Genomic DNA, 23,152 nt, shown 5'->3' with positions numbered 1-23,152 from the left:
TGTTCACTGTGTGGAGGGGAGATATCTTTGGACCACCATAGGCCGGGCAAGAATGTGCTGGATTTTCCTAATGACATAATCTCAGTTTTTTTAGTGTAACACTTCAAGTGATTTACTTCCATCCAATCTAATACCGCTGCGAGGCAACGTTGTAGATTCTCTTCAGCCTCAGCGGAGTGTCTGTCTAACACCAAAATTAGCTGTGTGTCGTCAGCATACGAGATGGTCTCATTGTTAAAAGGTGATATCAGGCTGATGAGGGGAGCCATATAAACATTGAACAGCACTGGACTTAGAGCAGAGCCCTGCGGAACCCCAGAAAGTAGTGTTTTTTCTGCTGACTGATAGTGGCCAAGTGTGACTACTTGTATCCATTTAAACAAAAAGGATTTGAACCAGGTCAAGGCCAGATGACAGATGCCATATGTTTTAAGACGGTCCAGCAGAATATCATGGGAGACCGTATCAAATGCGGCTGATAGATGTAATAAAATCAGCACAACATTTTTTCCCTGATCTAAGGCGGACTTGAGAGTTTCCGCTGTGTATAATAGTGCCGATTCTGTTGAATGCTTGGGCCTGAAACCTAATTGGCTAGGATGCAGAATATAAGCATCTTCTAAATAGGGGACCAGTTGGCTATTAACTAATTTCTCTGTGATTTTGCTGAGGCACGGAAGCAGGGAAATATGACGGAGATTGGAGAGAGCAGTAGGCTCTGCAAGTTGTTTTTTCTGAAGGGTTTTGACTGCCGCGATTTTCCCTTCTATTGGTACTTCCACTCGTGAGAAAGAGGAATTTATTATCATGTTTATAACTGGGTTGGTGAGGTCAACGATAGCATACAAAACCTTTGGGGGGCAGGGGGCAAACAGAGACCCTGATTTACAGGAAAGAATGGCTTGAAGTGTCTTTTCCAAACTGATAGTTTGGAAAAATTGGAGGGTCAGTCTGTCACCCACATAATTAGAAGATACTTCTGTGGGTGGTGAGGGGTCTGGTTTAAAGTCCTTTTGCAAAATTTGAACTTTCTGTTAAAATAAATGAGCAATTTGATCGCAGAGGATCTGTGATGGTGGGATATATTGTTTGAGTATTTTAGGATGGGTGAAGGAGTTTACTATTTCAAAAATGTATTTTGATCCGAGTCAGGCAAACCCAAGTAAATTAGTAAAGTAGGAGTTATTTTCGGCTTTAATCTGCTGGTGATAGGTTTTGAGAGGCCTTTTGAACAGAGTTAATTCTTCTTGTTTGTAACTTCTCTGCCATCTGCATTCTAATTGTCTGCATTATCTGTGTACTCCTATCAGCTTTTGGGTGTACCGGGGGCAGAAAGACAGGCGTAGCACAGATATCACTGAGTGTAGACATCCATGAGTTAAAGTGCTGGGTGTCCTATAATGGATCCCCTGTCAGACTGGGCCTGCAAGCAGATGCTTCGGTGCTGAGATCGGGGGCAGCTCACATTTTAATCCATTTGAGCATAGTTTTGTGATTGTCCCGGGTGGGGCCCATGGGAGTATTAGTGCAGTGGTGTCTAATTTCGAAGGGTATGCACTTCTGATCAGACCAAGTTAAAAAAAACTTGGGAGTTGACATTTAGGGTTGTCAAATTAGAACAGATCCCATCAGGAGTATGTCCCACACAGTGCATGGGGGTGGATATCCGCTGCTCCAGACCCAGAGTTTCTATGATGTCTAAGAAATTTGTTACTCCAGGGTAGTTTTGTGCATCTAAATGAAGATTAAAATCTCCAAGTAGAGTAAAGTTAGAGAATCTAAAAATTAAAGTGCTTAATATGTCTCCGAGGCGCTCCAAAAAATTAAGATGAGGGCCTGGGTGGCAGTAAGTCAGCGCCCCACAGAAAGTGAGTGAGCCGTCTCATTGAAAACAGAAGCCAAGACTTTACGCCCCTTTAAGCCCTGTCATTTCAAACGTGAAGCATTTAAGTCTGTTGCGATATATAATTGCAAGCCCTCCTTCACATTGGTCATGTAGTGCGTGGACAATGTTTGGATTACACCATGCTTTAAGCCAGGTTTCATTACCAAAAAGGCAGTCAAGATTTGAATCTGAGATCATATCAAAGATATTCTGTGCATGTTTGCACACCGATCTGGCGTTAATTAGACCCCCTAATAACAGATTTGACGAATGATCAGTTCTAATAGGTGTTTCGGAAAAAGGTATAAGTTCACTTTTACATCCCTTAGAGGCAATAGGGCCCTTCCCTTTATTCACCTCTAGGTGCTTATTGCAATTTTCTTGTGTTTTATTGAGGGATAGAAGGGACTTTCTAGAAATAAACATACCTGGAACAATTAGGGAAGCATTTCTGGCGCTGTCTTCGGTCTGGACGCGGATGGGCGCACACGGGCTCGCCTTTGTATAGTAGTGCTGGATGGGTTGTGCAAGCTGCAGTGACCTCCTGACATGGGCCCTGGCACTTATTTGTTTACAAATTAAGCACTGAACACTGTGTTAAAAACATGTCTTTAAACTTCTTGCACCTAAACCAATACTTTCTAAATTGGCCAAACTACAACCAACCCTGTATCAAGCATGCACTCCAAAAGGGAGCCAAGGAACCTGATGCAAATCAGAGTGCTTTGTGGCCTTGTTGCCATTAGGCGGAAGTATATCAGTTTTACAGTGCAAAGCAATAGCTTTCTCCATGTACAAGCAATCCTGGAACATATGGCACCATTGAGAAAAGATGGGGGAAGACTCCTTCCATTTCTGGACGATGTGAAGAGGTCCTTTGTTGATGTTCCACAATCTTCACAATTCAAGTATAATATTCTGCATGTGATATTGTTCCTTTTTTAGGTGGAGCATTCGAGACCTCTTGTAAATACCTTAGTATGTACTTATATGTGTATGTACTTTGTGGGCTCTGAAGATCAGCCCTAGGACTTGTCTGCTTCCGCTTAGGGACTTTTTTTCTGTTCAACTGGCTCTATTTAACTGTCTTGATAGAAAACGACCAGTCAAGGTCAGTAGAATACCAGGAATTGCTTTCTGCTTAGTGACTTTCTATTTTTTTCTTTTTCTGGCAACTGCCTCTATTTAACTTTCTTGATAGAAAACACCACCAGAGGTCAGTAAAATACCAGAATCACTTTAGCATTTTCTAGATTCCAATCCATAGAAATTGTCCACGAGCACCCGTAGAGATTAATATTTTTTTCAAATCTTGTATTTTCAGTGATATGACCACTGATTTTATAGGAAAAACAGAACTTTGCACTATACCATTTACCGCTGAAAGGCAATATTTCTCTCCATGTGTTCCCATACCTGGCGTGTCACGCAGTTTGGTACTTACTTTCCCTCTATGTTAAAGAACAGTAGATGTTTCAGCACCCAGGCTAATGTGCTGCATAGCTAAATACATATAAGGTCCCAAAGGTGAGACCAATTGCATTGCAAATGCTTGTTATATAAAATGGTTGGAAATCCTAAAGCATTTCATCCCAGATGTTCTAGAAGATGGGGAATGTAGCAACCATGACACTATGGTCTACATCTAAACTACTCCTATGTGGGATGCATTAATAATGCAGCAGTTCCACCGACACTGCTAAAGAAAAATACAACACGCCAACAAAGAAGAGAGAATACTATTCCCCTGTATTCAAGATACATTTCTTTAGTTATACCTGCACAGGTCCGGCACAATTTTCGCAATATAACAGACATTCTCATTACTGCGCGTGTGATACCTGAGCAGGGATTCCAGCACAATGCAGAGAAGGTCGCAGACGTCCCCAGAGGAATGTGTCTGAGATGTGGACGAGACACCCGGTGCAGCTCTGGTGATAATATGGAAATGATATGAAGTGCACGTGAGATTTGTGATTCCAAGTGAAGTACTTATGATGGAAGCAGTTATGGGCTGTGTGTACCTGTATTCCTGGAGGGCTGTGTGACTGTCATTGTGTTTTGTCTCATAATATTTATTCTAATATTAGGCATTTCTGTTTCTATTTCCTTCTTTGGTGTCAGATGTGGGAATTGCCAGTAGTTGGTGAAATGAGATATGGTTCTGGAATAAATGTAATTACCTGATATATTGCCCATGCCTTCCTCCACCTTCAGTCCTTCTTGCTGCAAACTTGGACATTGGGGCCCTAGAAGAGAAAGCATCATTAGTTTCTGCTCAAACACCATGTTTAATTTACTTCACTCCCTCAGTACAGGAGGCAGCTCTTGGGGCTCCACAGCAGGGTAAAGCTAGTATTAAAAAGGTAGACGGGCATTAATATTTAATCACTGCATATTACACGGCTTTGATAATAGCCGTCAGAGAACGGGAAACCTTGATGAAATGCATGGAATTGTCCATATCCGGCACCATTCAAAGCATTGACCAACAGTCCAGGTGCCCTGTGGGTTAAAGTAAAACTGCGGTAGTCCCCCCCCCCCCCCCCCACACCCCAAATGTCACTTGGGTCCATCCCCACATGAATAAACAGCAGGTTTGAGCCAAGTGGGAGCCCGCTGAGAGGTGTGAGGACATATGTTGCACCCTCGTCGCATCTCTCTGAAGTCCATCTACGCATGGAAGTGTATCCCACGCAGTGTTTTCTGAAATCTACTGCACCCGCTGCCTTACTGCACCATTCAGCTGGCCCATCCGTGAGATGTGAGGAAAAGGTTACATGGCACGGCAAGTGGCGCTTGCAGGTTCCAAGCGAGATCAATGCTTGCCCCAGCTAAAGAGTTATGCAATGTTTATTCTTGTTGCTAATAAGTACATTACATCGTAAATATTTTGGCTGCAACCCCAGTCCACGATGGACGTTCCAGTCACACAGTTCTGAGAAAAAGTGTGAAAGAGGAAAATATGAAAGGTCCAAGAATAGCATCTACTGTTTGTTCCAGCCTGGGCACACATTCAAGAAAGTATGAAAAGGACTGCATTAAAAGAAATTCCTTTTCTTGCAGGTCATGAGGAAGGAATTTACATTTCTGGAGGGCTGCTCTGCTGTGTCTGGAGTAGAGTTCTTCTGCCTTTGCAGAATCCTTCCAATTAGATGTCTGCCATTCTGAAGGCCATCCCCACTGAAAGGGGAGTTAGGGTTTCATTCAGGGATACAAATCAGTACAATGTGCCCTGGGAGCAAAGCACTGCAGTGCCCCTAAGGCCCCTTGTAACTCTTGGTGGGACTGTTCACCAAGGGGCTCTTCACCTAGCGCTAGGGATCGGATTCTGATCTTTTGAGCAACAGATCAGCATACACCACAGTGCTTAATTTGAGCAGGAGCTTCCGGTGCTCAGCACCAACACCTAATTCTCAGCACCGGTGCTTATAGCACCAATTAAGGACCCACTCATTTGGAAGGCAGGCGATTTTCCCCATATTCACAGGTTTTTGAGCTACGCAGAGACTTGAACCAGGTTCCCCAGCTCCGAAATCAGCAGCTCTTGCCATTAGGCCAAGTCCTCTCCAGAATAATAAGTGCCAGGGCTCTAGTCAGGAGGCAGTTTGCCCCAGCACATTTCTCCTGTTAGCGCTGCCTCCTGAAGAGAGACCCGGCACTTTTTATTTTACAAATTAACCACTGGTACACCAGGTGGAGCGGACTATGATACAAGATGTGTCAGATCACTTACAACATAAACCACAAGATATGACGATCCTTGGAAGTCCTACACCCTAATGTAACCAAACCCTTTGACAGAGTTACCCACATTAAAAAACAAAATACCTATAGAGAGATCAAAGCTATGATTGAATTGTACAATTGAGAGCATCTCAGTTTGAAAAAGACCGTCTCGAATTGTAGACTTCCAGTGGCTTGTTGAGTTTGTCCCTGAAGCTCCTGCTCGGACCATCCAAAATTATTAATGTTTAATTCTGTGCGATGCCCTTTCGATCTCGGGAAAATAAAAATATATTCTGTTGTGACCAGCTATTGAAGTCGGTTCTAACGCTGTGTTCCCTGAACTATTTAGGAAAGCGCTCTGTTACGGTCACATGTTATATTAGAGTTGCTGTTGGCAAATTTCACAAGCTCCTTCTAACTCCCCCCCTTCCCTGATTTGAATATAATTTCACAATTGGTAATGGAAAATGAATTACTGACCAGTGTGGCAATGAGATTAAATAATTTTAGCACTATAGCCCTGATGTTCGTCCATGACAATTGACGGTGTGGACTGAAACGTCGACATTTCACCACCCATTAGACTACTGTGTATGGATGTATGTAAAAAACATCTGTTTAATAGGGGGTGTGTATGGTGGTTCAATGATGTTGCTGTCTTGGGGAAGGTTCTACCTGAGATATATAAAATGTATGTAGTGTTCTGTTTGGTGCAACTATTTCTTACTGTTTTTGTAAAAAATACAAATTCCTATATTTTTTATTTGAATAAGGAATTAGTTATTAGCCCATTATCCCGATAATACTTTCTGTTTAATTTTTATACGCTTTTGTTAGGAATTCAATAACAGAGAATCTGTATTAATTTATGATTTGCTATAAATTAGTTTAGAAGCCAATGAGTTGGTATAAATTAATTTTAGATGCCAATGATGTCTGAACACTTTAAAATATTATCTGAGTGATACCCTCAACAGCACTCTTTGTGTTTTATCTCTCTTCCAACTACAGCATTAACAAAACCAAGTGCAAATATTGAGCATCTTACATGATTTGAGCAACTAAAGAGCATGGCATTGACAAATTATCATTTGCCGTAGATAAATATTTTTAAAAAAGTTAAACCAGGCTAAACAACCTTTAACTGTAGCAAAACATGTCCGTATCCTTCGGCCAGCAATCCGAGTTAGGTATACGAATTTGTTGCCTAACACTTTTTTGTTAAAGGTTATTTTATTGGTTTTGCAGGTTACAACCACAAATGCCAATTGCATCAAGAAATAACATCAACATGTCCCGAGGTGCGGGTACAAATGCCACAAGTTCATTGGAAGGGCCAACAACTGCAGATTACCTGTTGCTTGAGGTAAACAGTAACAAAAAACAGAAAGAAAACAGAAATCAATGTAATATAGTAACATGTGACCCAGACTCCTCTGCCCTTCCGGTTGACCCTCCTTGGCTAAGCCCGACCGGTAAGGGTTCACTCTGCCAAGTGACAGCTCGCCCCCACTCCCTGCCCAGTGTGCCCCTTCTGTTCTGTGTCGGTGGCTCCTCTTTGGATGCCGCTCGTGGCACTGGCACTGTGGGCCTTTTGGTACTATCTATTAGACTGTCCTTCCCCACCGGTCCCCTCCATGTATTACCTCAACTAATCTGTGGACGGCAGGGCTGGACTGCTCAGCGCTGCCTGCACACTGCGTTCAAGGTGGTCGGTCATCAGATCCCACCTCTAACTTGAGGATGTATGCGTCCCAGACCTCTATCCCCGGTGCACGCCTGCTTTAGCGACATACGTTAAAGATGGCGGCCTGCTCCGCTACGTCCACTTTTGCAGGTTCTTAAGCCATTGCGACATTAGGGAAGGAGGATCTCTGGCACCTTCCAGGACATCGCACTGCGATGTTTGTATAGCGTCAGCACCAGGTCAACCTTCCTGCATTCTAGTTTCCTTATGTACCTAGCCATCCACACCAAAAGGCACAGTCCAGGATCAAGGAACAGTTGCTTTTCCACCAGTTTCACTAGTCCGGGCATTCCCACACCATGTGGCTCAATGTGCATCAGGGGCGCCGTGCCTTGGGCACTAGGAGGTCATGCGTCTCCATTCGGCCGATGCGCTTTGGGGAAAGTAGGTTTGGTGCAGATAGTTGAACTGTAGGGGTTTGAACCTGGAGTTACAGGAGAGCTGCTTTGTGTATGTCTTAATTGCAACCCATTGTTTGTCCCAAATCTCACAGTTAAGACATGGTGTCCATTTATCCCTGACGTCATTCTGGGGTTTTGAGAGCTGCAATTGTAGTGTGGCGTAAAAGATCGTTATAGCTTTTCGCCCACTACCATTGGTCAGTAGGCACTGCAGCACTGCCTTTGTGGGCAGATCAAACTGGCCCCACAGGGAGCGCAGCCCATGTGTCAGTGCACTGTGTGCCATGAACTGGCCCAGGCCTATGCCAAATCGCTCTGCCATGGAAGGAAACACGCACAGCTTACCCTGATACACATGTCTCCCACTTGTGCGATACCAGCCTGAGTCCACAGTTGACTGTCGAACGTTGTCACAGTCTCCCGAAGTGCTGGTAGCACCTACATTGCAAGTTGCACAGCGTAGGGGCGTGGGCCACCTGTTGGATGTTGGTATTTAGCTCAACAAGCCGTGGCGACTCTAGGAAGTCTGGACAACCTTGAATTCAGTGGCTCGTTGAGAGAATCCGCTCAAGGATCCAGCTGTTTCCCAGTGCACATTTTTTCTAAATACTTAAGGCCTCATTTAGAGTTTGACGGGCATGTTACTCCATTGAAACGTGACAGGTATCCCCTCCACCGTATTAGAAGTGCCATAGGCTATATTGCACTTGCAATATGTAGAAAGACATCCACCATGTTTGTGAAGGAGTATTCTATTCGACCACCTCTAGATAAGGTCCTTAGATTCAACATGATGAAGTTTGCTATTTTTATCCATCCTCAACTACATGCTTCCATACACCCTAAAGCATGCACTTAAAACCCCTTCTTAGCAGAAATCGTCTGCTAAGCCAGCTTTGTCTCTATCTCAAATCTCCCACATCATAGGGCTGTATTAGAAAGTAAAGTAACCTGGTAACCACATGTTATGGACAGCATCTCAGCCTTCTCCACGCCTCTCAGCCAGAGTGCAGATCTGTGTGAAGAGAAAGAGCTGCACTAGCAAACACTAGAGAGCGTCCTCTAGTTGCTCTGTGCTAAGGTCATCAGTGGTCATCCATACTCCTCAGCCTGTCTTCTGACTATGTCTCTGTAGCCTGTGACACTGTGCTCAGACTGAGAGAGGCCATGTGGATGCCACACACATCTCTGGAGTGGATTCCTCCAAACCCACAGCCAACAGATCAGAATTGGGTTTGCTAACTTTTCTATAGAATGCCTGGTGGCACTTCCTAGACATCTTCTTTTGCTAGTCACACTAGCACACGGTATCAAGCAACACCCTCTATAATTGGAAATGTCACACAGAGCTGCGGCTATGTGAAACATAAATTATGTCCCTCATGATAAAATAGGTCTGTGTTTAGGGTCATGTCAGCAATTGTAAGTGCTGGGTATTTCAGGATTTCATCATTTTGTTCTGCTTATTCTGATATTTTTTTTATAGATGTATATCAAAAAGGTTTTACCTGAACAGTGTCACACTGATAATTTAATTTCGAATATGTACCAAAATTGACAGTGTTTTGCACAGGATTAGGCGCGATACTATGACTACGTTTGTGTAAACGGTATGTTGTTTCTGCTCACCGCCCATGCCTCCGGCACCTCTGCCTTCGATCTCTTTAAGCATAAGTTTTCTTCAGTGGACCTGCATGTGTTGTAGCAGTCTGGGATGTTTCCAAGGATGCCTTGGAAGACATGACTGTCAATCAGTTAATCATGGCTCTAAGTGTTGTGTACATTTAAAGTAACAAGCAGGACCTTTCAATAATCTGAGCCAGGGTTTAAAAACACTTAGGAGTAGTAGACGTGATAGGGTGAAACCCTGGGGATCCTGCTGGCTGCCATCTGCCAATAGTACTGGACCAGGAAACCAAGGGGGATCATGCTGGCTGCCATCTCCGTGGAGCACTGGAACACTGGACCGAGAAACCATGGAGGATCCTGCTGGCTGTCATCTCCCTGTAGCACTGGACCAGGAAACCCTGGGGGGTCCTGCTGGCTGTCATCTCTCTGTAGCACTGGACCAGGAAACCCTGGGGGGGTCCTGCTGGCTGCCGTCTCCATGGAGCATTGGCCAGGAAACCCTGGGGGATCCTGCTAGCTGCCATCTCCCTGTAGCACTGGACCAGGAAACCCTGGGGATCCTGCTGGCTGCCATTTCCCTGGAGCACTGGACCAGGAAACCCTGGGGGATGCTGCTGGCTGCCATTTCCCTGGAGCACTGGACCAGGAAACCCTGGGGGATCCTGCTGGCTGCCATCTCCCGGGAGCGCTTGGCCAGGAAACCCTGGGGGATGCTGCTGGCTGCCATCTCCCTGGAGCACTGGACCGGGAAACCCTGGGGATGCTGCTGGCTACCATCTCCCTGGAGCACTGGACCAGGAAACCAAGGGGGATCCTGCTTGCTGCCATCTCCTGGGAGCGCTGGGCCAGGAAACCCAGGGGAATCCTGCTGGCTGCCGTCTCCCAGGAGCGCTGGGCCAGAAAACCCTGCGGGGTCCTGATGGATGCCATCTCCCGGGAGCGCTGGGCCAGGAAACCAAGGGGGATCCTGCTGGCTGTCATCTCCTGGGAGCGCTGGGCCAGGAAACCCAGGGGAATGCTGCTGGCTGCCATCTCCCGGGAGCGCTGGGCCAGGAAACCCTGCGGGGTCCTGATGGATGCCATCTCCCGGCAACGCTGGGCCAGGAAACCTAGGGGAATCCTGCTGGCTGCCATCTCCCTGGAGCACTGGACTCATCCTACCTGTATGTTCTGACTTAATTGAGTGAAGAAGGGCGAATCCAATCCAGAGAGGTGCCTGACTCACTTATCAACTTGAGATGGTTCTTGTGCCTCCTGAAGAGGGTCTTGTGGGTGATACAGCAGACTTGGGCAGCCTTGAGCAGGCGGTGCCTGGTCCATGGGAGTGGTTTGAAAAACCAGGAGGAGGACTTGCTTTGGTTACCTTGAGGTCAGGTCTTAAAGGATCCGGGAGGTCTTGGCAATGCCGTGTTTAAATATGCACAGCAACAAAAGTCAAGGCTGATAATACTTGTTTGAGATTTCGGGCCAGCATTGCGTAGTTTTATGATGGAAAGTGTGACGCGTCTTATAGGATAAACAGAAGAGCGTGGGGACATGAAGCTGTTTTTAGAGAGGTTGAATGTCCGCGCTCTTCCAGCTCTTACGCCAGCTCGCCGCTGCCCCACGTAGCTGATGTCAAGGTCTTACGCACTTGCAAGCGAAGGGCCCAGCAGGGACTCCTTGGAGGCGCAGGAATGCTACTGTAATGTCTGCCATCGGTCCTTTGAAGAAGCACGGGAACGCTGCAGAACTCTTGTCAACAACAGATGGGATCGTGAATCATGTGTTGCAACTCCTATGACGTAAGCGGGCCTGTGGAGGGGGCTGTGGAGTAAGCAAAGTGGAAGAGAAAGCGAGGGGGGTGCAGAAAACTGAGAAGGAGCGAGAAGGAAACGTTTGGAACACAGAACTGATGAGAGCAAGAAGTGGAAAGAAGATAAAACGATGTACTTATACTCAAGAGGTTAACATAGACCACTGCGTAAGAAAGGACGATCCTGAGAATAGAGGCTGCGATGGAGACTAGGAGCGAGGTAGAAAGAGAAGATGGCAGACAGCAACCGGGTGAGAAGAAGGAGGGACGACGAGGAGAAGAGACAGAGAGAGAGAATGAGGAGACCGACAATAAGTGAGAAAGAAAGCGAGAGAGAGAGAGACCCAAGGCGACAGACACAAGAGAGAGAGTGAGAGAGAAAAGATGCAGTGAAGGATGTACATATTTTCTGGGCTTGGGCTATTCCCAGTGCTTTAAATGGAAAAAAATAAGTGCAGGTACTCACCAAATTGAAATGTTTTTCTAGGGGGCGGGGTTTGGGGCGGGGCTATGGGGGCGGGTCTACTGACAATGCTAAGGGACCCAGCCAGAGACACACATTTAATTTGACTGAGATTCAATTGATTCGCAGATGTGCAGAATGATACTGAGATGCAAAACATACCTTCACCTTAGCTACTCAATGCAAATTTGCTTCTAATCTAGCCTGAGAACAATTTGTTTACGCTTCCCTAAATAGGCCAAGAATCTTCACAGCAGCTAAGTCTATTCACAAAACCCAGCAAAACGTGAGGAAAGCAGATTAAATCGGAGTAATTGTCCTATTACAGGGTCGCCCCTTAGGCTGCAGTGTCTCTGCCTTCTCAGAAGAAAAAGAGTGGGTGCCTAAAATAATATTGTTGTACAGCACTAGTTTTTCATCATCTCCGTGCAAGTCACAGGGGAATTTTGGGGACCAAAAAGATGCACCAGCTTGGCCAAAATATCAAGGAAGCTTCATGTACTGAAAAAGTTCACAAAAACGAAGTACAGAATTTATGCCAATAAAATACTAGTTTAGAAAATCCAAAGGACTTTGGTTTAACATTCTAGGTTCTTTCCTAGATCAGGTGGCCCTGCGAGTTCAAGAGCATTAAAGGTACAGACTGCCAACTCATGGTCTTCGAGAATTTAGGATATTCCATGGACGGAGAAAAACAATTCACAAAGTGCTCTGTATTAGGGTTTGGTCATTATTGAGGTAAAGTGGTTAGTTTCTCCTAAACTAGAGCATTAGACCTTACGATCAATTGACCAACAAATAACAAAACATTTGCTTTAGGCAACACACTTGACACACAAATGAAGCAAACCTATTTGCTGGTTCACTCACAGAGAATTATTGCTGTACTTCTGAACACAACCTCTTTATCCACAAAGCAAACTTCACTCTCTATGAGAGTTTTAATTTCAGCTCGGAGTATTTCTTACTGAAAATGAAAAATGTTGCTTCTGGTTGTAATGCCCCTTGCACCTTTCACGTCCAATGGGCATGACAAAGGACAATTTTTCAAATGTGCCACGACTCTCGGGGGACTTGCATTTTGGGAATTTCTCGAGTCACAGTGTAGTGAGCAGAAGGGGTGACAGAAATCTGCATCCTGGGCTGGGGGCCGCTCGCACATCAGTCCTGTGGATGACTTGTCTCCATCAGAGTTTAAGCACTATTCAATACATAATCAGATCAACTAGCAATTGTGCCTGCCAAAGGTTTTGCTTTTCCAAAGTGAGTGAAATTTAGCATATACAAAAAAGAAACGCGACACAGCTGACGAGTTGCTCCGTTTTCGTGAAGCACTCTGATGGAGTGCTAATCTCCCCTCCTACTGGCATGGCAGAATACGGCAACGTTTGTTTGAAGTCCGATAAAGGGAGTCTGCGCACATTACTAAGCCTTGATTCCCACCAGCTACAGCGTCACTATCACCACCTTCCTCCTTTATCGGACGCCAAACAAATGCTGCCTATTCTGCTATGCCAGCAGGAGGGGAGATTAGCACTCCATCAGAGTGCTTCAGGAAAACGGAGCAACTCGTCAGCTGTGTCGCGTTTCTTTTTTGTATATGTTCAATTTCCCTGAGCTTGGCTGGATGCCCCATGAGTACCGGTACTCTCTTTGTACATGGAAAAGTTCCGGTACTCAAGGGCCAAAAATTTAGAAGTGCCGGTACTCAGTACCGGTGAGTACCGGCCCATTTAAAGCACTGGCTATTCCATGGCCAAACGTCTTGTCGGAAGGCTGCAGAAAGGGCCGGCTCTATCATTTCTAGCTCTGGACTAGTGGTGGGGATTTCAAGTCCTTTCTGCACTTCAGTTCGGTACCACCAGCTTTTTGGCGCTAATAAATAGCGAGGTTGTCAATGGTGCAGCAGGTGCAGTGTCACCATCGCCCAGAGGTAAAAAGGGTCTGCAGCATTGATTTTATGGCTGTTTTTTGTACCCAGGTAGAGAGGCCACAAATACCCGTTCTCCTTACATAGCGCCAGTGCTTAATTAAAAAAAAAAACAGCATTTACGGTGCAATAGGTCTGGCAGTGACATTATTTTGAGCTATTGCCATTGTAAATGACATTTTCTTTTGTTTTTCTTTTCTAATACATAAATATAAGGCATTGTAATTTAAAATGCTAATAGCTTAAACTCTCGCAAATGCGAGACCTATTGCATTGCAAAGGCTTGTTTTAATTTGCACTAAGTGCTTGTCTGCCCAGATGTCTTTTTCCTGCTTTCAATTTTCTTTAAGTTAGCACGCGCAAGGTGGAATTAACTAAAAAATGAAAGTTGTCCAGTGAGCCCAGATTTGCTGTGAACAGGAATGTGTACTGTATCCGTGAATTGCTTTATTGGGGGTGAGGATCTGTGCTGTCCTTTCTCGATCGAGCTCTTTGTTCCACTGGCTGAAGCTGCGAAGAAAAAGCGCGCAATAAAAGTTTACAAGCGGAAACCCGTGACATCACTCTCGGCCTCCTCTGTTTTATTTCCTCCTGGGGCCTCTTTGGCTAGAACATGGGAAATGCATGACAAAAACAGAAAGCCCAATGGTGGCTGGGGGGCAGACAGTGGCGGCAGAAAGGAGCCCGCCCCCGCTTGATGGCAAGGATGCACGACTGGGCTGTGCGGACTTGAGCCTCGTGGTGCTTGGCAAGAGTTGGTTTAGGCCGAAAATCTGGATTTTACATCCCACCGTTCCTCTTCTGAAGACAGGAAGACGCATGCACTGCCTCTAACAGAAGGTACAGGTATCCCCCCTCTCGCTTTAAGGCTCCAAAGTGTCTTCGTGTAGTTTGGGGGGGATTTGGGGAGCTCCATGCAGTGTGCACAATACGTGTTTTGCGGCATGTCAAAAGGCAGCACACTTCAGGCTTTGATTTATTGGACGGTGTGCCTCGTGTCGGCGGGGAACAGGCTGTACCCCCAGAAGCCAAGGACAGTGTATTTCCCTCCAAGGCCAGGCGAGGCAGTTCTTCAGAGACATGTCAACTGGTCAGCCTGTGGGGTGGTCAGGCTGATGGGAACTTGTCTGGCTGGCTCCTCTGCCGGCGTGCGACCGATAGCTTCCATTGCAGATGCAACTCTGAGCTTAGTGGCAATAGAAATGAAAAATATCCAGAGAACTTGCACTTTTCAGAGAGGTTCGAAGAGTGCACTCGGTAGAGCTGCGCAGGGAAAGCTGTTTGGTTTTGGTGTAAATAACGCCTGTGCAAAAAAGGTGCCAGACAGCGCCCCTTGTGCACGGTCACTTTGGGTGACCTTGAATACGAGAAAAGTGGGGATCGGATCAGACAACGGGATTTGGAGAAAGAAGTTCAGGGAGTGCAAGAGGAAGAACCTGTGGTCGGGGGGGGGGGACAGTCGGTAGAAGGAGAGATCATCGGCATTGAATAGCGGAGAGCACCCGTGCACCAAATTAATTAAATTAATAAATCTATCGCGGCCGCTAAAGTTAGCGGACCGCACTCCAAAATAATTAAATAAATAAACCTAGTGCGGCCGCTAAAGTTTGCGGACCACGTTCTAATTTAAATAAAGAAGCTCAAGGACCGTGAGCTAATGGAACAAGCATTGACATAGCCAATAGGTGTCGCCTTTGGGACCTTATAAGTGTTTAGCCATGCAACAGTTGCATAACTAAATACTTATACGGTCCCTTGCGGCCGCGAAAGTGAAAGTGATCGCGATCAAACATCAAAGCGGGCGTGGGGCCGCGAAAGTGAAAGTAATCGCAGTAAAGCGCGGCGCACGCGCCCGCGCACATGCACTGTAGCCGTAGGCTGGCTTGGTAGCACTTTTTGGAGCCCTCTCAATAAGTCTCGACAGACCAGCGCATGCGTTGGGTCAGGCGAGACCTACAAAGGAACGAAGAGCCAATCCTGCGACGAAAATATGCTGAGACGGCCCAAGGTCACACACACCCTTCGAGGCACCCGCCTGACACCCTCAGCAGCATCACTTCTTCCCATATAGCAGACTTCCTCCCTGGCATTTCCAGCCTTAGAAACGCCCTCTGAATCAACCACCTGGCATTACCTCTCCCCCTCTCCGTGCCATCACCTCTGCCAGCGTGTCGTCACATCCACAATCCAGACCACTAATTTCATCCAGCGTGACGTTACATCCACCCTCGTGGCAGTAGCTTCTGCCACTGCACCTCCCTCAGAAACACCATGTCTACCCTTTGAACCACCCTGGTGGTATTACTTCGCCCCACCATCACCTCATGGCATCATGTATGCTAGCCTGTCGTTATATCCCCTCTCCGGACAACTCATTTCAGTCACTGTGGCATCATATCCACCCTCGTGGCAGTGCATTGCGCCACTGCACTGCCCTAAATAACACCACATCTACCCTTTCAACCACCCTTGTGGCATTATCCCCACCCCCTGAATCACCAGCCTGGCCTTGTATCAACTTGGCATCATCTCCGACTGAGTGTCGTCATACCCACCCTCCAGACCACCAGTTGCAGCCAGACCCCCCCTTCCACACGCACCAGCTTCGAAGCATGATATCCACCCTTGTGGCAGTGTAACCAGCAGCCGCGCCACCCTCAGGACGTCGCGTCCGCCCCTGCTGAGTCAATGCAAGCCATACATTTTAAACCAAAGTGTTTTGATGACAGTGCTGCGGACGCATGTATGCGCTCTAGCGCTTCAACACGAAACCCTTTATAAAAACACACACACCAAACCACTGCACAGCTCAGAGGGGTTCTATCACATGTTCACGAGACAGCCAATGCTGCTGGAGTTCGCGAGCCCGGGCACAGGGCAGGCCAACACGGAAGCAAGAACAAGTGCGGCCAAAGCGGACCGTGGTGAAAATAAAAACAAGTTCGGTCTGAAAAAACAATACTTCAGAAACATGATCCCTCACTACACGCCTCCAAGAGATAAGAAATTGCTTCATGACAGCCGAAAAGCAGACGATCCAGTCCGGATGAGCCGGACGAAGAAGGGAAAGGGCGGAAATCAAAAAGCCTTAGTTTTACATAAACCGTTTTACATAAACGATGACGCCAGCCAATGAAAATGAGGGGTGGGGCTTCAAGTCCCCTTCTGAAATCTCATCATCCACAATATCTCTCTCAGAGCGTTGCAGGGCATGCGCGCTGCAACACTAGGCGAGACCTAAAAAGTATGTGCCAGGACCCTTCTAGAAGAACAGTGCAGCTTGCACCGCCTGTTACCCCTGTCAGCGCTGCCAATTACAAAACCAACACAACTAATAACCATCTCATTCTCACAAGAGTGACAATTCAGACTTTTTCAGGCTACCCAAAGCTATGAAAATGGTGTGAGGAGCAGGTATTATTCAAATGTATCTACATAGAATTATTAAAGAACTTGCTGTGATCATCTCAAAGTGAGACAGAGAGTGCATTCATGTGGCGGACTGTCATAAGTGAAGCAGTTGTCGAGCACCGGAAACCACCGGCTCAATTAAGCACTGTACCCATCCTGTATATGCAGCACATACCAATCTAATGTTTAGTCCTGGAGGCCAGATTGGGTTGAACGTTTTTCTGAAGTCTTTTAGACAAGGAAATAATTCCATATATTTGGTTATACACTGTCTGTAAGGCAGATATATGGCCAATGGTTCTGTGATTGAGAAAGATTCCTATTTGGTTCCAGCAGAAACAATTGTTTTTTTCCGTATATTCGGTTATTCTTTTGTTAATAAGGCTGCAGAAATCTCTCTTTAAGGCCTACAACCACGATCTACCATTCAGTAGGGATGTGAAGCCAATTACTTCTGTTGACACTAAAGCATACATTGACAGAAGGGTTACTGTTGTAGCCTGACAGCTTTGCTTTTATTGCTGCTCTTAAGTGGCTACAAAATCAAGTGAAAGCAAAGTCACCCAGGAGCCAACCTACCTACAGGATAGATGCAGACACTGTCTACCAATATGCGCACCACCCACCACCAGGTCCCAATACAAACAGGAATCCGTTATTTCATACTTACACTTCAAGATGAAGAAACAGCCAGATGCAGCTTTAAAAATCTCTCAAAACAAACTTTCATGAAAGGACCCCACCATGCATTTATAACCTTTGTGCAAAGAGTTAGAACCCTTCTCTCGGGAATGCTGTACTAGTTAGAAGAGTTTGGGTGACAACAATATGTAAAGTAAAAGGGGGAGGCGGAAAGCACTGCCAATGAGGAGACAGAATTGCAGAGAATAGAGAAATAATGAGAAGGGTATAGAGAGTGAGAGCTGGGACCATAAGATGAAGGATAATGATTTAAAGATGGGGGCAAACGGTTTGAGGACACAGAAACAAAGTAGAGGGGAGATCGAGTGCAAAGGATAGAAAATGTGGAAAAGAAGAACAGAGCAAAAAGACTGACATTTAGCAAAGAGGAGATTTCAAAATTGTGGAATAAGTGTAAAGAGAGAGCTTGAAAGGAGAAGAAGAACAAGGCAAAAACTAGATGAACAGACAACGAGAAAGGGGAACTAAAGGAAAAAACAAAAAGAAGAGGCTGCAAAAGCTCTCACGCCAGCAAATGTGACTTTAAAGTTTACCATGACTAGGATAGAATGGAGATTGAGTGAAACACGATTAACCAGCGAGTCCTCTGCCTGGAAACTCAGGAGCACTATTAGTTATTGACTGTGACTGGTTATAATAGGGCAGTACAGGTACATTTTACCTTGGCCTAGTGGGGAAACTGCCTACTGCCTCTCTTTGATAAATCCATGTACTATGTCATGTCTGGGTCCCTGTTTGTGTGTAGTGTGCATGAGAATCCTGTGGTACACCAGAAGTGGAGCACTCAGGAAGTGGAGTCCATTCTGGTTGGATGTAGCCTTAAATGTTGCACGTTGCTCCATGGGTCATAGTCGTAGTCAGTGCTTCAATCTTTACGCTGCATTTCCTGTCCCCCTCCCCCCACCCACCCACTGCTTAAGTCAGTTCCACTAGGCCAGCAAAACCTAAAGGACGAATAGGTCAAAGGCAAGGCTGCAAACCTGTTACCAAAGAGATGGGCTACCTGCCCATCCTTCCACTCTGTGATTTTTCCCACTCTCGAGAGAAGAGCCTGGCAGCATGACAGATGGATTGCAGCTGTCTGACCCAAGACTGATATCTTCAATTTGTTATATTTTCCTGATTGTGTTTCTTATGAAGATTCAGCCTTTCTTCATAACTTGATGTGAACTTAACTTTCTTATTTCTTTGCCTGCATTACTCCGAGATTCCCCTTGCTTTTCTGGCCAAATTGAATAAAGATGAACTATGTTTTCCATTGATCATTCCTGTAACCCCCTCATGTACAGTTCTCCATGTTGTTGTACAGAACAAGAGTTTAGAGTCACTCGCTCTCTTTTCCTCATCCTGCTGAGGTACTTTCCTGCACCAATCAAGTAAAGTGGTCTAGAAGAAACCCAACAAATGATATAGTTACCAGACTGCAACAGTTAGCAGTGATCTTCAAGCAGCAGAAACCTTAACAACTAAGGTAAGCTTTTTGGGGGCTCAAATATAATTAAATATAATCTCTGCAATAAAATGTTCTTTTTTAATGGGGCTCTGTAAATCCAGGGCGTAGGAGATAGTGAGTGAGAGAGAGAGAGAGAGAGAGAGTGTGTGTGTGTGCGTCGCCACTTACCAGTTCTGTAGTGATTAAAATAAAATACACTTGTAGTGTTCCTCCTATTCTTGTAAACAGACTTCCTCGAAAAATTAGAGTGTGGGCAGTGGAGTGTACATCTGTGATGTTGGTGGATCTACTTCCTATGCCACGGGGCGGAGGAAAATACCTAACTTCTTGATTGTTCTCCTGCAGAGGCTGTGTTCACTATGAGAAATATCACTTTGGGGGAAACTATTTCACTTTCACAGCTGGTTGAGCTTTTTAATGTGGGCACTGGAAATGTAGCTTCAAAGTAAGATCACGCTGTCACCGGACACGCACTAAACTCTCAAACATGCTGGGGGTATTTTGCAGCAGTTGTGGGACACTGCACCTTTACTTTGAAGTTGGCTGCCATTTCCAGAGCAATTCCTCAAAGATTCCAATTCTCTAGATATGATGATGGATAAATCGTCCCAGATTTGGCAGCTGATTCAGCACCTTATTTGATGGAGGTGCCTTCAGACCTTCTCAGAGCTGTAGCATAAGCCCCGCCAGTGTCACATCCTCTGCCATGGGTCGGTTAAATGGGGCAGCCACCCCACTGGAGTTGCAGCAGGTAACTTGCCATGCTTGACAGATTCTGCATTACCACCTTCCTCTAAATCTGTTTTATACAGTTTGAGGGATGCTGGGGATGTGAATGTGGTTGATGGTGGTGCCTTTCAAGGACAATAAATGATGACAAGGTTGAGTCACGTTCTAGACAAGATGGAGGACTTAGTTTTGCATTAACCTATACCATCATCCTTCTGATGTCATCTTTTCCCCAGCAATGTTTCCATTTGTCTATAGATCTTTAGTCCCTATGATTGTATGGCACTCAATTCAGGGTGGTCTAGTGTTTATTGAGTTTTACATTTTTTTTTTACTGCTTACATTAGGAAAGGAGATATGTAGTATTGCGTTCAACTGCAGCAATACAGTCAAGGCCGTCTCTAGGGCGGTATGACCCGTGCCGCCGCACCAGGCGCCGACTTCAGGTGGGAGCACCATGTTTGCAGGTGTGCTATGGTTTTAAAAGCACCTGGTGCCGCGTTCCTGGCCTTCAGCACTTTTCAGATAACAGTAAAAATGTCAAGACAACTCTGTGATTAATGATCTTCCTGGAGAGAAATCTGGAGTTTTATGGTGGAAGTCTTGACTCACCACACAGTAGTGCAGAGGGTTAATATGCCTGCTGCAAAGAATATGTACCATGCAAATCACATAGTGCATATAATGTAAATAAGGCAGTGGGTTACTGCTTTTGTCAGAGAGATCCTTCTATTACTTGCAGTCAATATGTAAAAATCCTAATATAGAACAGTGGGCTATTAACTGTCATTAAAGAGCTGAATGCACACTGAAAGATATAGATTAGAGACCTGGCTCAACCCCACCTCTGCACCCGACATAGCCGCTGCCACACCTGCCGGATACAAGATCGCTCACTGAGACAGCATCAACAAGCACGGAGGTGGAATGATCTTCCTTCACAAGGAGAACATCCACTGCACCACCAACGCAGAAGACGCCATTAATCATGGAACACCTTAACTTTCAACTCCAAAGAGACAACAAAACCACCATCAGAAGTACTCTTGCCTACAGATCCCTAGGTCCTCACCCCAGCTTCTGCGACGTGATTCCCGACTTCATCACCCCACTGCCTTAGAGTCTGAAAACAACATCTTCTTTGGTAACCTCAACTTTCACCTTGACGACCCCAACGATACCAACACCACCAACCTCCTCGAAAGCATGAACAACATCAGTCTCACCCAAGTGGTCACCGACCCCGTCCACATTGCAGGACACAGACTCGACCTGATCTTCTCAGCCAGTGACAGAATCAGTTACAGCTATGTCACCAGGCTTACCTGGACGGACCACACCATTGTCCATTTAACCATTGCAAGACTACCCAGCACCACCCCCAAACCACCTAGCATGTCACATTGCAGCTGGAACAAGTTCTCAGAGATCCATTGTCCTGACGCCCTCAACACCTCTTATCCACTCACCGCAACCAACCTGGAGCAGGCAGTCACAGACTTCTCTGCCTGGATCGTCAGACTGTGGTAGACGACTGAGCTGAGAACCTCAAAGTGCACCTACAAACAAGTCTAAAGGAGACGGAGCACCAACAGAGAACCCGCAGCCCAACCACTTTAAAAACCACCCTCACCCAATACCACAGACTCCTGAGAAGGACGAAAAGAAATGCCCTGACCGACCGCAGTAATGTAAGTTCCAACGACAGAAAGGAACTCTTCAACATCGTCAGAGTTCTCCAGTCCATCATTCACCCAAAAAAACATCACCTCTTCCCAGAAACTCTGCGATTCACTGGCGGACTTCTTCAATGACAAGATCTCCGCCATCTACAGGAACTTTCAAACTCCAACCCACAGCCTTCCCCAGCCAGTTCGACCAGGGTGGCTCCTCCTAAAAAGCTGAGGAGCATTGCCCGCCTGCTGCAAGTGCAGCAGGCAAACACAAATAAATAAAATGGCATAATAATGCCATTTCATTTTGCCACCAGCCCATGCTGTGTCCAGCGCGAGCATGAGACCAGGGGGCGAGGCTGAATTTTGCGATTGGCGGATGTCTGCTGCCCCTTTCCAAGCGCATTTCGAGTTGGTGAGGTCTTGCTATGGCCAGCCCAAAATGCACACTGTAGACCCAGCAATCCCAGGGTTATTGGAACAGCCAGGGGATTGCTGGCACAGGCCCCAGCTTCAAAATGAGCGCTGGGTTAGCCTGCTCCCACCAATGGTGGAGCTGCTCTCATGCTGAAACAGCATTAGAGCAGCTCCAGGATTGGTTGGATTCACGTCCCACTCAGCAGGAAGGATGTCCTTCCAATCCTGCTCGTGAATGCTGGGGGAAAGGTGCGGCACTGGGGGAGCCACATATATGGTGAGTTTGGTGCCATTTGCCCTACCATATTTTTGTCCTGCTAGCCGCCACTGAGCTCAACCTCACAAACGCAGAACAAGAACACATGCTCACCACCTGGGAGCAGATCAGCACGCAAGACACCACTGCCATCATGAGCTCCATCCACTCAGGTGCACCCATGGACCCATGCCCCCACCACATCTTCAACCCGGGGAGCGAGAATATCGGCAGCAAGCTTACTACTATCCTCAATGCATTGATCACCACAGCCACTTTCCCTGATGAACAGAAGCATGTAGAAGTCAAGCCCCTACTCAATAAACTGCCCACCAACCCCAATGAGCCCAAGAACTACAGCCCCATCGCTCTTTGCCCCCTTTCCCATCAATGTCCTTGAGAAGGCCATCAACCGCCAACTTGCGGAACACCTGGAGAACCACAATGTTCTGGACACCTCTCAATCAGGATTCCGCACCAATCACAGCACTGAGACTGCCTTAATGGCTGCCAAGGATTGCATCAAATTACTCCTAGACCAAGAAATAATGATCTTACTCGACCTTTCAGCAGCATTCGATACAGTATCACACAACATCCTGATCAAAAGACTTCACAACATCGGAATCAGAAGAAACACTCTCAAGTGGATTGTCTCATTCCTCACAGGGAGACCCCAGAGAATAAGCCACCCATCCTTCACCTCGGAACCTATGTACAACATCTGCAGCGTCCCTCAAGGTTCATCCCTCAGTTTCACCCTGTTCAACACATACATGATTCCCTTGGTCAACGTCGTAAGAACACATGGACTAAACATAATTTCCTATGCAGATAACACCCAACTTATCCTCTCACTCTCCAACACCACGTTAACAAACTTACGCAATTGCATGACGAAGATCACTGACTGGATTAGAACCAACTGCCTC

The 23,152-nt window shown here is 46.2% G+C and overlaps 1 protein-coding gene across 1 annotated transcript in view; it reads right to left on the bottom strand.

Annotated features, from left to right (window-relative positions):
* Window positions 1-23,152, bottom strand: part of COL16A1 (collagen type XVI alpha 1 chain) — an 871,927-nt gene that overhangs the window by 642,545 nt on the left and 206,230 nt on the right. Inside the window, exon 3 of the mRNA XM_085648479.1 lies at window positions 4,069-4,134. Coding sequence (XP_085504605.1) covers window positions 4,069-4,134 — 66 coding nt within the window. The remainder of the gene's footprint in view (window positions 1-4,068; window positions 4,135-23,152) is intronic.

The sequence above is a fragment of the Triturus cristatus genome, chromosome 3_2 (assembly GCF_964204655.1).
Source record: "Triturus cristatus chromosome 3_2, aTriCri1.1, whole genome shotgun sequence".
In the NCBI taxonomy this organism is placed as follows: Eukaryota; Metazoa; Chordata; class Amphibia; order Caudata; family Salamandridae; genus Triturus; species Triturus cristatus.
Note: the sequence above shows the minus strand (reverse complement) of the source record. Positions and strands in the feature narration are given on the sequence as shown.